At 57.1% G+C, this 16,503-nt stretch overlaps 1 protein-coding gene across 3 annotated transcripts in view; it reads right to left on the reverse strand.

Annotated features, from left to right (window-relative positions):
• Positions 1 to 992: 992 nt before the first annotated feature.
• The window catches only part of ADCY1 (adenylate cyclase 1), a 92,851-nt gene continuing 77,340 nt past the window's right edge, over positions 993 to 16,503 (reverse strand). Inside the window, exons 18-21 of one of the 3 annotated variants that reach the window (XM_013059645.2) lie at positions 11,622 to 11,736; positions 10,314 to 10,438; positions 8,085 to 8,147; positions 993 to 7,135 (exon numbers count right to left, since the gene is read on the reverse strand). In XM_013059645.2, coding sequence (XP_012915099.1) covers positions 6,902 to 7,135; positions 8,085 to 8,147; positions 10,314 to 10,438; positions 11,622 to 11,736 — 537 coding nt within the window. In that variant the 3' untranslated portion in view covers positions 993 to 6,901. Of the gene's footprint in view, positions 8,148 to 10,313; positions 10,439 to 11,621; positions 11,737 to 16,503 lie in introns of all 3 variants that reach the window. The other 2 variants (XM_045089580.1, XM_013059650.2) reach the window with 2 other exon arrangements.

Raw genomic sequence — 16,503 nt, forward strand, 5'->3', positions numbered from 1 at the left:
GTCTAATCAGTTGAAGGCCTTAAGAAAAAATGCCTGAGGTCCTCCCAGGGGAGGAGGGGATTCTTCCTCCAGGTGGCCGTCAGACTTGGGATGCAACATCAGCTCCTCCCTGTGTCTCCAGCTGCCGCCCATCCTGCAGACTGGACTTGACAGCCCCGTGACTGGGGGAGCCATTCCTTGAAATTATGGTTGGTCTCTCTCAGACACACACCCCTCAGGGCGGTGCATTCCCTGTGATGCATCTGCCAGACCTCTAAGGGAAGATGCCCAGTGAGTAGGGGCTGGAAGTTTGCCCTGGGGCTCAGGGTGTCCTCAGAAGAGGCAGAGCCCGGCAGCTCTTCCACCCCACTCCCCGCCAGCCCTCCCCTGCTGATGGGGTCTTGGGCTCTACCAGATGTGCTGAGCCTGGGCCACATTATCATGTTCCCCAGAGTCTGGCCCAGTCCCTCCCCTCCCCACCATCTACAGGTCCCTGTGATCCCTGCACCAAACCTGCTTCTCTTGCCCCCTCTTGGGGGTAGGAGGGGGCTTCTCTGGATGGTGGCATTAGGTGCATCCTGGTGGAGGTTGGCCCGTGGCAAACCCTCCCTGACATTCTGGTCTGGTGCCTCGTGGCCTCTTCTCTGCTGGACCCCAAACTTCACCTGACCTTGGCCTGTGGAGCCCAGTTTTAGGAACCATCCTGGCTCGGCCTCCTGATGGCCTGCCCCCACCCATGCTATCCACCCTCGGTCTGCCTTCAACAACAGTCCCCGACCAGTTAGTCCGAGACCAGTCTGAGAACCCCAAGCATTACGAATCATATTCCGCAGAGTCTCTGGCTGGGAGCAGAAGCCGAGCCCCCACACCCCCCCACCCGCGGTTACAGGAAGAGCAGAGCCCAGCCCAGAGGACAGCACCGACTCTGGAGGACACCACAGTCTCCCCTGAGGAAGGCACGTTTTCACACAGGCCACATGACCCTGTGGTTTGCAAGTAAAACAGCCACAGGGTTTAGTCAAGCAATTTTTTTCCTTTATTTTTGTTAAATAAGGTTCCAGAAAGTATAGTGCAAACACTCAGTAGAAAAGTCGCAATTAAGAAATGTACATTCACGTTAACATTTCAGTCCATTCACTGGTTTTTTAATAAAAATAGGACCCATTATTCAGTGACTTGTCTCGGTCGAACAATCTTGGAAAAGACTGGAAGGTACAGTGTGGGCTGGCGTAAAAATAGACCCGTATTGATTATACAAATCTATCGACAGAAGCTACCTGGTGACCGTGAGCTGCCGTCGTTCTGACCCCATCCCAGGGTTCTGGGTCTACAGAACCATTCTCGAGCGAGCTCCGCAGGCGGCGAGCGTGTCCCCCTGCCCACCCCCCGCCCCTGCCTTCCACCGAGTGGCGCGGCCATCCCCCAGCTGGACAGGAAGGGTGCAGGGGCGAATACAGCCTTTCTCGGCGAGGCAAGAAAATCCGGGGTGGGCCATTGGTTGACCTTCGGTGAGAATCAAGCTACTTTAAGGTGTTTGTGATCGATATGTCACCTTCTTTGTGCAAGATGGTATGCAATTGTGCGGCTGGGGCGGGGGCCTCTGGGCTGGGAGACGCTGTGTGGCCAGTGCAGACACCACCACACGGGTTGGAGCCCCAGGCTGCGTTGGGTCGCGGGGACGCTCTGCGGCCAGCCGGCAGATGGCCCAAGGCGGGCCCGTCCCTCCGCGCATGCTGCGTGTTTCCGAGTTCAAAGTGGGTCTCACACACATGGGGATCTCAGGGCATGCAATTCAGGGTGCACATGCGTGCGAGCCCAGTTTGTACAGGGGGAAGGCAAGCCCGCGTGCCCCTCTGGGACGGGCACTTGGGAGTGCGGGTGCTCCCATGTGTGCAAGAGGTGGTGGCAGGCTTCCTCGGGATTCCCACAACTGGGGGCCAGTCCCCGGAGACGTGTGCTTCTGGGCCCACGGGGCTTGGGGGTGCTGCTGGTGGGAGGCAAGAAACAGTTCTGGCTGCTGGTGGGCCCATAGCCCGCGCCGTGGGGAGCGCGAGCCCAGAGACGTGGCGCTCTGCGTGGTTGTTCCTGCACACACCCCCACACACGTTCAGGGAGCCCCGGAGTCGCCCAGCAATCTCGCGCGTTAGTCTAGGACAACCTCTCTGTTTAAACATCAGCTCTCAGGGCGGGATGCGAGCTGTTTGCACATCGAGCTTCTGAACCAACTCTGAGCTGCCCAGAGTCGAAGCAGTCGGGGCCGAGGAGCCCCGTTTCCTACTAGCTTCCGCGACCCCCGTCTTGCCTTCCACACATTCTCCAGGAAACCTGACCATGGCCATCCGACCCGCAGGAAGGGGCGCTGACCACCCACCTCGTGCCTGTGGCGTGAGACACTGGATAGCTCGACCACCAGGAGAGACAGAGCAGAGACGGCCAGCTTGACCCATGGCCTCCCAGGGCTCAGGTGCTTGCGGACCAGCACTTGGGGGCCACCTGGCTTCATGCACGTGGGTAGGCGTGTGTGGTTTGGGAGCTTCTGGGGCCCCCTTCCCCTGTTTGATGCCAGAGAGGCCGTGCAGAAAGACATGGGCAACCATCCTTCCTGCTGAAGGAGGGTCTGTGTGTTCTCAGACAGGATAGGCTGTGGGCATGACACAGATTTAGGATTTAGGATAGAAAGCGACACAAGGTGGGACTTCTCAGGCTAGCTCTGAGTGTCCTTGGGGGGTCCACCGCTGAGGACAGCGTTCTGAGCTCCCCAGGGCGCACCCGGGAGCAAGCAGTGGGGCCAACACTCCAAACCAGCCTGCCAGGGTCCCCACCACAGTGGGCACTTCGGTGCAGACCAGCCGAGGGGTTCCATCAAACCCAGTACGGTGTCAGCAAAGAGCCACTGAGTAGGATGGAAAACCAAGGGCTTCGGACAGGCTGGCATGGGTCTCGGTCCTGCGACTAGTGCTGTGTGACTTTGCTCAAGTCAATAACCTCTCTGAGCCCCAGATTCCTCACGACACCATGGGGGCCGTAAGCGACCAATGGGTGACAGGTGGAGAAGGTGCTCTGGGGCTACCAAGTAGATGTGGGTCTTGGCCATGGCAGTTCCCTTAGTTTGTGGCCACATGGAGAATTCCAGAAGAGAGAGATTTTCACTACACGCGCCAATGACTACTGGCCTCTCCTGCGGCTTTAGCACGGAACCTACACAATCCGGTGTAGGAAGGAATGCATGGATTTCATAAAGGGAGAAAGAGTTGTGTCTAGAACACCCTCCCCTGCCAGGTGTGGCATATACTCATGCATGCACACACCCACATGTGCACACACACACGTGTGCACGCATACACACATACACGCACTGTACAATCACACAAGCATGCAAGCACGCGTACACACATGTGCACATACACACATGCACGTGTACAATCACATGCTCGCAAACATGCGTGCACACGTTCACACGTGTGCACACATGCACACAGATGTGATCGCAGCATGGCTCCAGCAGAAGAGTTACTGTTTCTCTCCATGAGCAGATCTGACAGGGAGTAGATAGATGACAATTTTCAGGGAAATTTAAGAAATGCAAATGTATGAGTCATTACCATGAGGTTGTTTAGGGAGGTCTAGTCCCGAAACGTGGCCTCTGAAATCAGGCTTACTTCGCTGAACTGGACATGGAGGTGACCACGCGCCCCAGGATCCCAGGACCGGCTTCCAGTGTGCGCACACAGGAGCTGGTGTCTGGAGCCGGGGTGTCCCCGGGAGCGCCCTGAGGGTGTGGAGTCTGGCCCTGGGCACAGGGAGGAGCTAAGGGGCCCTGCCTCATGCTCCTGGCCACAGCAGGCCATCCCTCCCACTCTGGCACCCCTGCACACCCACCCCTGCACCCCTACATTCACAGTTGTCGGGCCCACACCGTCTCCGGGCACAGGGACTGCCTTTGGCTCCTCGCTACCTACCACCCAGAATCAGGGACTCTGTCTCACATCCCGGGCGGCTGCCTGTCAGCGCCAACCCCCCACCGCCTCAGTCCATCTGACAAAATTCACAGCTGGAGTTTCTTCCTCAAGCTGAGCCAAACAGCCTTCCTGACCATCTACCTCATTCCCACCCCGCCCTCCGGCGGGGGTGGGGGGGAGTCCTCAGGCCACCCCTAGCAACCCAATCCCTGAACCAGACTTCAACCCAGCCCAGTCTAAGACTCACGGGTGGAAATGCAAACCCAGATAACTGTGAGAAGAGGTCGCATCCCCACCTGGTCTCCGCATCCCCTCGGAGAGTGCTGGGGCTCCAACTCCCCACCCGGCTTTCCAAGCACACACTGGGGGGGGGGGGGGGGGGTTGAGGACATGACGCTGGTGCAGGGGCGCAGCTGTGCCCTCCGGCTTCCAGCCGGCCACTCCCCGACCCTTAGTCATCCCCCAAACCAAACATTTTGAAACCAACTTCCTGTAAGGAGGTTGATTTGTTGCTTTTTAAGTTTTGTTGTTTTTAAAACTGAAGCCGTTACAAAATCAGGTCATGTCAGTTTCCAGGGGCGACTTTCTATGGACCCAACAGGCCCGTATGCTTCAGAATTACAAGTGTTGTCAGTGCTCTGTGACCCGCTGAGTCAGAGAGCTGCTTGGTGTGCAGCGGGGCGCCCCCAACCCCCGAGACCCGACTCCCACACTGCAGGGTGCCCCCCATCTCGGAGACCCGGCTCCCACGTGGCTTGGCGCCCTCCCACCCCCAATGTCCGGCTCCCACACAGTGGCAGGTGCACACTTAGGGAGCCCCTGCCTCGTGGGCTGCGCATGCATGTCATGGGCGGAGACGGCCACACAGGGAGGGGCCCGTAGAACCCCAGACTTGGGGAATCCCGGGAACACATGCTGAAATGAAGCCAGGTCCACCTGTCGGGGCACACAAGCGTGAGGCCCACAGGACCGTTCCTTCTTCAGAAGCAGGACCAAGGAGGGGTTCATACTACTTCTGGGTGCTGATGGGACGGGAGCAGGCATTCGTATCATCTGGATCCCGTCGGGGCCCAGACCCAACACACAGAGCAAGCTCATCAGGCAGGACGGGTGTCCCAGCCCGGAGGCTCACTGCACCCAGTGCGCGCACTGAGATGGGTTACAAGGGTTGCAGGTGTGCACAGACCTGCATTCGCCCCGAGGGTGACTTCACTGACAGGGCTGAGGCTGGCCCTCCGCTCCCTGTGCCTGGGACACCGACAACAAACCGCACAGAACCCGGGGCCTGAGCGGAGTCTGCAAGAGGGGCTGGGCGGCCACAGAGGTGTCGCCCCCCCGCCCCATGGCGTGGTTGAATGTGGGCAAACTTGTGTGCATGGCTTGTGCTGGAATCACCATTGGCTTTGGACTGGCCTTGTCTCCACAGGTTAGTTATTGCCTCTGGAGACAGGAAGTGTCTGGAAGCGCTGTGGCTCTGGGGTCTGACTAACGTGCAGCCTGGGAGGGCCTGGTGTGGTGGTGGTGGGGGGTGCTCCACGCTGTAGCTTACATGCACCGTGCAGCGGACCCCCCAGGCCCAGCGGTCTGTGGAAGCGCCTGGAAGTTTGGTGCTGCCTTCTGCACTACTGAGGTTGGGCATAAGTGGTGCACGAGGGACACGCGGGTCCCCCTGTAGTGCTGAGGCGCCCCCAAGCAGGGGCGTGGTGCCTTAGGGACGTCACACATCTGGATAAAGAGTGCCATGCGCACAGGAGTTGGGGAGCTGTTCTCATTTTTGGTGGGAGTGAACAGGTGTCCCCTGAAACAGTGCACTATTTACAGAGTGTCTTAAATAATTTAGAGAGAACCCTACTTGAAAGGCTAACATTTGCCCATGAATACTGTACGAGATTAAAAATAAATAAGGCAAGATCATACAGTCTCATCACAAATAAAGAGGAAGACATCGTGCACCCGCCTCCGAGGGTCACTGCGGTGGCTCTCACGCCCTCGGGAACGGTAGAGTCTGGACTGCTGATGACCGACGTGTCGCATGCTCCTGGGAGCTGGGCCTTGGCGCCGTGGGTGGTCTCACGGCCTCCCGCCACGGCCACGCACAAGGCAGGGCTCCAGAGCTCCTGGTCCTGTGGACCCCCGGTCTGGGACCAGCAGGGCTGGGGGCCACAGAGACTCTCGGTGGCATCCACATGACCCCAGGTCACTTGGGTGGACAAGGAGTCCACGGCGTGTCTCTGCAGGGGCAGCCAGCTCCTCTCCCCGATGGCTGATGGCTGGATCCCTGCATCTTTAAACAGCAACCTCATCCTGGGCCATCCTGACCACCCTGCCTCTGAGTCCACTTCAAGGAGGCAGGCGGCCCACCCAGAGAACTCAGGATCCTGTCCCTGGCCTAACCCCAACCTTCAGTTCTGTCTGTGAAGTCCCTTTGCCATGCAATCAAGCACGGGGTCAGGACCTCAGTGTGATCCACTGCCCCCCAGACTGCCCTGGTGGAAGCCTGGCATCCACCGGCAGGCAGGCTCCAGGTCCCTGGCCAGGTCCTCAGTCCCGCAGCCTGGCACAGACGGGCACACCACATGGGCCACATGCTCATGGGACTCCCAAGATGACTCGGGTTCCCCTGAAGAAATCATGCCATGTCTCTCTAAAGGCTGAGCGGGGACGGCTGGGCCACAGAGTCCTTCTCAGTAGTGATGGTAGCAATGGCCTTTGGTGGCCCCGCGCAGAGCTGGTTCTCAGGAGGGAGGCCGTCCACCCACCCATCTCCATCCTGAGTCCCGCATCACTGGCTATCCACGCACGGCCCGGCAGCCGACCATGCTGCCCCACGGCCGGGCAGGGCTGAGGCCTCATGAAGGACATCACGCCTCGCGGGTCCACCACAGGAACAGCCCGGGGACATGCACAGGGGCTCAGCCAGAGTAAGCCCAGCCCCTGCCCGCCGGTGCCAAGCTGCCTTCCTCCTACGGTCGGAGCTGCCACCCAGCGCCCCTAGCAACACATCCCACGCGTCCTTGGTCTGCACCTGTGCGCGTGGGAGACCCCCAGGCCTCCCCAGAGTCCCCTGCAGCCCTCTCCCTGCAGGTGTCCCCCAAACTCACTCCGAAATCCCACGTCCAGGAAACAGCCTTCTCCGCAGGGGGCTTTCTCTGTGGCAAGGTATGGTTCGCTTGTTTCAAAATCCATGCAGGTTTGTGCTGTGAGGAGAGCGGGAGCCTCAGACACAGGCGCAGCAAGGGCCCAGCGGCCCCGATCTTGGTTCCTTCCCTGACGAGTGAGGCCAGGGTTTGTAGGGCCGAGGCCATCCGGGGGCTGAGGGACATCTCGGGACTCGCAGGCAGAGCAGGGATGATGCTGGTCGCAACACAGAGACGTGGCTCGGGGCCCCAAGAATTCCAGAAGACCCGCCTCTGGCCCTCGAGAAAGGGCTCCCGAAGGAAGCCAGCAGCCCCCCTCTGTGCTGCACGGCTTCTCCCCAAACCGCGCGCTGCAGGCCGGGCCCAGACACACACGTGAGGCCTGGCTCCCAGCCCGGACTGCTGCAGGCCTTCTGAGGGCGTGCTCCCACTCTGCCGGCCACAGCTCCACGGCTCCCGCTGAACCGAAGCCTGGGGTCGTGGCGGATGTTCCCAAGGTCCCGACGCTGGACGCTGAGCTGGCCAACCCCAGGCAGCCGCTCCTCGGCCACCGAGGAGAGGACCGAGGTGGGCAGCATCCAGGTGGGCAGGGCTCGCCCGGCCCGTCACTGCCCAGCTGCTTTGGGTCACGCCGGGACGGCACCCCTTCTGCAGCCCAACCTCTGGCTGCAGGCCCTGCTCTGTGGGCCGGGCTGGTCCCTGCTGGAGCCCCCAGCAGCCAGCGTGGGCTCCACTAAGCCTCCTTCCCAGCTGCTCCGGGGGGCGGGTGCTGGCCATGAGGGCCCGGCGGGAGCCCCGAGCCCTGCAGAGCCCCCAGCCCAGCTCTGACTGGGGGACCAGCCATGGGGGCCATTGGTGGCGGGCCTGTGCCCAGTCTGGTCTGGAGGCCAGGTCGCCCGTAAGCACACATTTTCCGCTCTGCGTTTAGGGACCTGGCCTGGGAGCCATTTCTATCGGTCCGGCCTTCCAGGAAGTACGTTAGCATCTCCCCCTTGCCCTTGACGCTGACCTTCCCACGGCACACGAAGCGGTAGGTGCCCTTTCGCAGCAGCCGGTGAACCTCCTCGGTCACCTGCAGCAGAGGAAAGCAGGTGAGTGTCCCCGGGGTCAGCAGGGGAGGATCCCGGGGGCAGGGCTGCCAGAGTGCTCCCTCTTCCACCCCTGCGACCTGTCCCCAACATCAGAGAGCGCCAGGGGACGCGAGAGGCCCAGCTGCCCACTAGGCCTGGGCAGGCTCTGGAAAGCAGCACTCTTGGCGGGGGAAGGGCCCAGGGTGCACAGAAGGCTGGACAGGACACAGAGACGTAGCACCTGAACGGGGCGTGAGCCCCAGGGCACCCCAGGCACACGCCAGAGGCCCGGACACGGAGGAGTGGGACAAGCAAAGCTGGATGGCTAACCGGCGTCCCGCGCGCCCTTCAAGGAAAGGACCAGAGGCGGAGGAAGGACTCCTAAAAGGAGCAGTGGGGTGGGGGCGTGCTCTTTGTCAACGGAGGAGGAGGCACGTGTACGGGGCCACTGGCGGGAGTGGTGCCTTGGGCAGAGAGGGTGTAGGCAGCACCGGCGGCCCAACGGACAGACCGCATCCTCCCCGCACAGACAAGGGTCCCACCCTGGCGCACGCACCCGGGACACTGACACTGAGCCTGATGGAGGGGAGAGGCCCCGTCTGCACAGAGCTCCCCTATCGCAGGGCCTCTGGGGCACGGGGCGTTAAAGGGGCAGCTGAGTGCTCTGTGCCTCGGGGAGTCCAGACACAGACACGCAGGGTGGCAGCAGTGGGGGGCGTGGGAAGACCACCCCAGCACGCAGAGTGGCCACCTGGGGGGTCACAGGGCTTGTCGGACCCGCGGGACCCTGTGTGGCAGGTGCCTGGGTCAGAATGGGGGCTCGTGGGGCTGTGGTCATCCAAGGTACCCCCGGGGATCTGCCCTCACTCTTAATCCACAGGGGACCCGCGAGCAGGCAGGGGGCGGGGTGGTGGCAGGGGGTGCCCTGCGTGCAGCTGGGGACACAGACTGGAGAGGCACATCGCCCACAGCCAGGCAGCCGGGGGAGGCCAGGCCTTGAGCAGCAGCCACATCACGGAGAATGGCCCTGGGGGCACACCGGGGACAGGCCTGGTGCTGCACCCAGGAGGGGCTCACCACAGTGTGATCGTGGAAACTATGAACTTGCATGTGAGTGGCTGGAGAGTGGATGGGGCTTTGGCAAGTCCCCCCCAGGGGTGACCTGGCCCAGGGAGGCCCGGTGTCCCAGGACAGGCTGTGGGACGGTGGTGTGACTTAGCACCTCCAAGCAGCACGCTCACGCATGGTGAACTTGGTAAAAACGTTGTGTGTGTTTCACAATAACACAAGAAACTCAAAGGAAGGACTACAGCTGGGGCCACTGTGAGCAGAGCCTCCTGACAGTTAAACTTTAACGAGACCCCAAGGGCCCACCAGGCACCCGACAGGGAGGCAGCGCCCTCCAGCGACCAGGCGGGGCACTGAACACATGGCCCTGGGAGAGCGGGCCGGCGCCTGAGTACACCCGGGGTCCCGAGGAGGACCTCATCGGGGATCTGGCCCGAGGGAGAGGCCAGCACTGGACCCAGTGTCGCTCAGAGTGCCCAGCGGGAGCCCAGAGGCCAGCCGCTGCCACACTAGGAGACAGGCTCCTCCTCCTCTGAGGCCCCCCGGGGGTTGCTGTGCAGGCCCCGGCAGACCTGGGTTTGCATGGCTGGAAGGGGGATCCCGAGAGCCGCTCATACCTGTGCGTGCCTGGGAAGGGCAGACACCGTCCCAGAACCTTTCGGGGGGCGGAGGAGAGGGGGCTGCTGCAGAGTGTCAGAGCTGCCCACAGCCTCCCAGCCAGGCAGCCCCACAGCACCCACCCTCGAAACCCAAGGAAGCCCCTCCGTGTAAGGCAGGTGGGCAGAGTCCTGGATGCTGGACGGGCTCGCTGGGACGCCAGCACTCACCGTGCCCCTGACTCAGCACGAGGCCACGAGGGAGCCGACCCCCAGGGCCACAAGACAAACCAAACCAAGACCACCCCGGGTCTCGGGTCCTGCCTTGCAGGGCACAGACACAACGCACTAGGCAGCTTCGGCTTTGTGTCCCTGCCCGGAAGAGGCAGGCGGGGGAGGGACACTGAGCTGCTCCCCGGCCACCACCTCCCTTCCCCGGCCTCTTGCACCTGCCTCACACCTGCAGGACGGCACCCACGCCCCAGGCAACTGTAGCGGACTGACCTGGATTCTGCCCTGGACACCGGTGCTGTCCATCCGACTGGCTACATTGACCGTGTTTCCCCAAATGTCATACTGTGGCCTTCGAGCCCCGATCACCCCGGCCACCACGGGGCCAACGTTGATGCCTGGAAGACAGCCACGGAGTGCCGTTAGCACTGGCAAGGCTTCGGGGGAAGGAGCTGCCCCTCTCAGGGCCATGGATTCCTGGGGTCACCTAGCCCAGGGCCCCTTCCCAAAGTAAGGACCCACCTCATTGGGACAAGGTAGTCCCCAATCCCAATGTCTGCTTACACATGAGCCCCGGGGAGCGGAGAGAGTCCCATTTCCTGGACCAGCAACCCCGCTGCCAGGAGGCCTTTCAGTCTGCAGAACGGCAGTGTGTCCCCCCGCAGTCCCCTTCCAGGAGGCACAGTGGCTCCTGACGGTTTCCTAGGCTGCCACCATGCAGGGCGTTCAGGGTGTGGGGCCCACCGCTGTTCGGTCTTCCAGGATCTCTGAAGTAGGGAGCAGAGGCCCCCGACTTGCTGGAAGAGCGCCAGTCACCCCTGCAGCCATCCCACAATGGGGCTTCCTGGCTCTGCTGACACCACGTCACATGTCCCCTGTTCTGCATCCACACACAGACTTTTCCAAGTTAGGCACGGGTGCTAATGATGTTGGGGCCACTGGCCTCATCCGTGCCTCAGGCCCGGCAGTGGGATGGCCCTGGGGCTGAGCTGGGGACCCGACAGGGGCCTGAGCAGCTGCTCCCCCCACATCATCCCCCTACCGCGTGACTGCAGGGGCGTGGGCCAGACAGAGCCCACCTGCTGGGTGGAAGGGCCTGGGCTCGCACCCCACCAGATCCCCGGGGGCAGGAGTGTCTGTTCCCAGCACATTGCTGCATGGATGGTGGAGCTCCGGCCTGAGGACAAAGCCGGAACGCGGCTCGCAGGCCAGGCAGGCACCCGGACGGGCACCAGGCCTCAGACAGAGCTGTGCTCGGAGCCTCAGAATGCCTCCGGCTCTGGTAGCCGCACTGCCACCCTCACGCCATCCTGGATCTTAGGTATTTCTCTGGACACTGGATGTCTGAATTCTAGAACCACCTCTGGGGGCATTTTCCTCCAGCCGCATGTGGACGCAGAGGTGTTTCGAGAGCTGGACGGTGCCCCTTGGGGTAGAGGGTCCCTATGTCCCCAGGCCTGCCCCGGGAGGCCCCACCCTCGCTCCTGGGGCCCTGACGTAGGTGGGAGTGGGCGTCCCCCAGCCCCGGGTTGGGTGGGCGCAGCATGCTGGCCTGAGTGGCGGCCGCCCGCAGCCACGTACCGACGCGGAGCACAAAGTCGTTGTAAGACTGGTAGTTGATCTCGTCCAGGACATCAAACATCTCGATGGCGAAGTCGGCCAGCGTGCTGAGTTGTGAGGAGATGCACTTCTTTGCCTGTGCGTGAGCAGACGGGAGTTACCATGTTTGGAGGAGTGAGGGCAAAGCTGACAGCTGGGAATGCTTGGGAGGGGCCCTGCCATCCCCGCAAGGGGTCAGGGACCAGATCACACAGGCACAATCATGTCCACCGCATGCAGGCTGGGTGCTGGCTTAGGGTCGGCCGCTCGACAGGCTGCACACCCCTGCAGGCAGGGGCAGGGGCTGCCACGGCCCAAGGTGCACAGGGAAGCAGGGAGGTCTCCCCTCACGCAGAGCCTGTGGCTCCCACTGCTTTGGGCTGCTACACGACCTCTCTCGTGCCAAATAATGACAACGGTCCATTGTCTTCCTTTGGTAAGAGTCCTGTCGGCCACCTCCCTCACATGGTTCCCCTCCCGGTCACCTCCTGCGTTAGGACCTTCCTTACCACCGAAGCACCCACAGTGACCCATGACGGTTACTAACTACAGGTCACACTGGGCTTGGAGGTATGTGTATACATCCTGTGGGTTTCCACAAATGCAGAATTTCGTGCACCCACAATTGTACCATAACACAGAGCAGTGTCACTGTCCCCCACCCCGTCCCCCATGCCCGTGTGTTCATCCCTCTCCTCCAGCCCCCTGGCAACTCCCGATCCTTCCACCATCTCCACAGTTGTGCCTCTTCCAGAACGTTCCATAACTGGGATCCTCTAGCATCAGCATTTCCGGATTGGCTTCTTGCCTCCGGAAAACGCATCCAAGTTTCCTCCACGTGTTGCCATCGTGTGACGTGTTGTTCCTTTTCAGTGCTGAAGAGCATCTCCTTGTCTGGATGGACCGCGGTGCATTATCCCTTCACCCAATGAAGGACACTCGAGGCTTGCAAGCTTCGGCAGTCCCGAGTACAGCCGCGGTGAGCACCCAGGTCACATATTGTGTGGACACACACTGTCCGCTCCTTCGGGTAAATGCCAAAGATTGTGATTGCTGGATCGCAGGGTTAAGAGTATGCTTCGTTCTGTAAGAAACAGCCAGACTGTCTTCTAGACACACCATGCCCCTCTTCATCCCCACCAGCCATGGGGGCATGTTCCTGTCACTCCAGGTCCTTGCCAGCACTGGGTGTCCCAGGGTTCTGGATGTTGGCCGTTCTGATCCATGTGTAGTGGGGCCTTGCTGTCTTGATTTACATTTCCTTGATGACACGTGACACAGAGCATCTCCCTACACTTACCTGTCCTGGGTGCCTTCTTCGGGAAGAGATCTGTTCAGATCTTTTGCCCACTCTTTAATCAGCTTGTTTGTTTTCTTACTGCTGAGTTTAAAAAGTTCTTGGTATCTATTTTGGGGCCCAAAGCAGGCCTTGAACTCACAGCCCTCAGATCAAAACCTGAGCGGAGATCAGGAGTCGGACACTTGACCAACTGAGCCACCCAGGTGCCCTGGGGGGTTCTTTGTATATTTTAGATCAAGTCCTTTATCAGATAGTGGTTTGCAAAGATTTTCCCTCGGTCTGTGGGTTGTCTTTTCATTATAGTATCTCCCACATGGAATTTTAAATTCTTAATTTACATCCAGCAGAATGATGCTTTCTTCTGCGGATCATGCTTTCAGTGTTGTATCTAAAAACTCATCACCAAACCCAAGGTCACCTAGATCTTCTCTTACTCTCTCTTCTAGGTCTAACATGCCTGCCTTTTACACAGAGACCCAAGATCCATTATGAGTTAATTTAGCACATCTTGAGTTAATATCTGGCTACACAGACAGATGTGCCGGGGTCCCAGCACTGTGTGTTGCTGGCTACCTCTGCTCCGTCTGCCCTCTTGTCGGGGATCTGTTGACTCTCCTGACGGGTCTGTCTGGCTCTATTCTGTTCCATCGATCTAGCTGTTTGTTCTCCCCCAGCATCACACTGTGTTGATCACGGCACCCTTTCTGGTTGACCTTGAAGTCAGGAGTGTCAGTCTTCCAACCCCGTTCTGTTCTACTGTACTGTGTTAATTTACTCTGGGGCTTTCACCTCTATGTAAACTCCAAAGCAGTTAGTCAACATCACAGAGCAATCTGTTGGACTTTGGAGTGGAACTGTGTAAATCCATAAGATCGATGGCCACAACTGACCTCTAGACCATGGGACTTCCAACGCTCAGAGGAACATTACGTCTTCACTTACTTAGATCTTCTTTGATTTATTGCATCAAAGATTGTTTTCCTCCCAGAGATAGCATTGTAGCTACATGACCTAGTATTTAATGGGGGGGGGGCTACAATCAATGGCACTGTGTTTTTAATTTCAAATTCTACCTGCTTATTGCTGACTTATCTGTTAATCTTTTTTTCTACTACCGCCTTAGGGTTACTTATCACAGACATTCTGTGGATTCTTTTTCATTTTCTACATAATCATGTCATCTGTGAAAAGTGTTTTATTTCTTCCTCCCCGGTCTACATACACTTATTTCCTCTTCTTGTCTTATTGCACTAGCTAAGACTTCCAATACCAAGGTCACATAGGTGTGATGACAAGGGGCATTCTTACCATGCTCCTGATCTGAGGGGGAAGCTTTGTTTCTCATCAGGTGTGTTGGAAAACTACCGGGCTTTTGTGGAAGTTCCTTGCCCAGTTGACAAGGTTCCTATTCGTAGAGTTTGCTCACAGTTGTTTTTTAAAATCAGGAAGGGGTGCTGGATGTTGTCAAGTGACTGTTCTGCAGAAATTAAATGACATGGTCACCTGTGATGTCTCTTCTTTATTTGGTTGCTATAGTAAATTTCATGAACTTCAAAACGTTGCTCTAGCTTTGGTATCTTGACATCCAACTCCAACTTCCTTGTGCTCTATGGTTTTCATACAATGTTGGATTCAACCTGCTAATGTTTGTTGAGGACGCACACATCCCTACTCATGAGAAATACTGACCTGTGGTCTTCCTTCCTTGTAGTTTCTTTATCTGACTTTCTTATTATTGTAATACTGGACTCATAGAATGAGTTAGAAAGAAATGAGTTACAAAGTTCCACTTTCTGGAAGAGATTTTAGAGAACTGGTACAATTTCTTCCTTAAATGTTCAGTGAACCCATCTGGGTCTACTCCTCTTTTGGAAAGTTACTAATTATTGATTCAATTTCTTTAATAGACATGGGCCTGTTAAAATGTTTAATTTCCCCTTGTTGAGATTTTGCCTTTTAGGGAATTGGTCCATTTGATCAAAATTATGACACTAGTGGGCACAGAGTTGTTCATAACATACTTTTTCATGTTTCAGTTCAGTACACATGGCCCATCTTTCATTTCTGATATTAGTAATTGTGTTCTCTTCCTTTCTTGGTTAGCATGACCAGAGGTTATCAACTTTATTGATTTTTCAAAAGCCCACGTTTTAGTTTCATTGATTTTCTTTTTAAAAAATATTTTATTTATTTATTTGTTTGTTTGTATATTTTTAGCACGAGCAAGGGGAGGGGCAAGAGAGAGAGAGAGAGAGAATCTCAAGAAAAATCCACGCTGAGCAGGGAGCCCAACGCAGAGCTGGACCTCACAGCCCTGACGTAATGACCTGAGCCAAAATCAGGAGTTGGACGCTTCACCGATGGAGGCACCCAGGTGCCCCATCATTGATTTTCTTTAGTGCCTACCTGCTTTCAATTTCATTGATTTGTGCTCTTTTTTCCTCCCCATTCTTACCGGAGGTTTCTATTGTTCTTTCTCTAGTTTCCTACAGTGCGAGCACAGATAACTGGTTTTGGATTGCTCTTGTCTTCTAATATAGTACTTCGGTGACATAAATTTCTAAGGGCTGCTTTTGCTGCATCCCGCAGACCTCGATATATTGCATTTTCCTTTTTATTTAGTTCAAAACATGTTTAAACCTCTCCTGAGATTCCTTCTTTGGCTCGTGTCATTTGGACAAGTGTTGCTTAGCCTCCAAATACTTAGGAATTTTCCAAGTTATCTCCCCACTGATTGACTTCTAGTTCAATTCCATTCTGGTCTGAGAACATACTTTGTAGGATTTCAATGGTTTTACATTTGTTAAGGTGTGTTCTGTGGCCCGGGATGTGCTCTGTCTTGGTGAATGTCCCACCTGAGTTCGGCAAGAATGTGTGTTCTGCTGTTGTCGCATGGAGTCGCCGGTAGGTGCGGATTTTATGCAGGTCCTTCGTGATGCTGTTCCCTTTAACCACCTTCGCGGTGCGCAGCCTGCTGGATCTGCCCGTGACTGGGATGGGTGCTGATGTCTGCAACTATGACAGCAGGTCCGTCTGTCACTCCTCATGGTTCCATCTGTGCTTTGCCTTGTGTATTTTGATGTGTTGTTATTAGGCGCGTACATGTTAAAGACCGTAACGTCCTCCTAGGGCACTGACTCCTTTACTATCTTGCAGTCTCCCTCTTTATCTGATCATTTTCCTTGATCTGAAGTTTGTTTTGTCTTGAGTGCCACCTAAATTTTGTTTTATGAGTGCTAGAATGCAACCTCCCTCTACATCCTATATTCTTAAGGTATCTGTGTCTTTATATTTATAGTGTGTTTCTTGTGGCAAACCTAGTTGGGTCTTGTGTTTTTGGCCACTCTGTCAGTCTCTTTTAATTGGCATATTTCCTTTCACATTTAAAGTGATCATTGATAGAGCTGAATTAGTATCTCCCATATTTATAACTGTTTTCCATTCATTGCATTTTTTTTTTTTTTACCTCTACAATTCTTTTCTTGCTTTTTTTTTTTTTTTTTTTTAATGGCAACCAGAGGGCTTTATTCACAATTCTGCTTTGGAAAAGGGGAACACTCCATG

This window comes from Mustela putorius, unplaced genomic scaffold (genome assembly GCF_011764305.1).
Source record: "Mustela putorius furo isolate JIRA1106 unplaced genomic scaffold, ASM1176430v1.1 tig00003845_pilon_pilon_pilon, whole genome shotgun sequence".
Taxonomy (NCBI): Eukaryota; Metazoa; Chordata; class Mammalia; order Carnivora; family Mustelidae; genus Mustela; species Mustela putorius.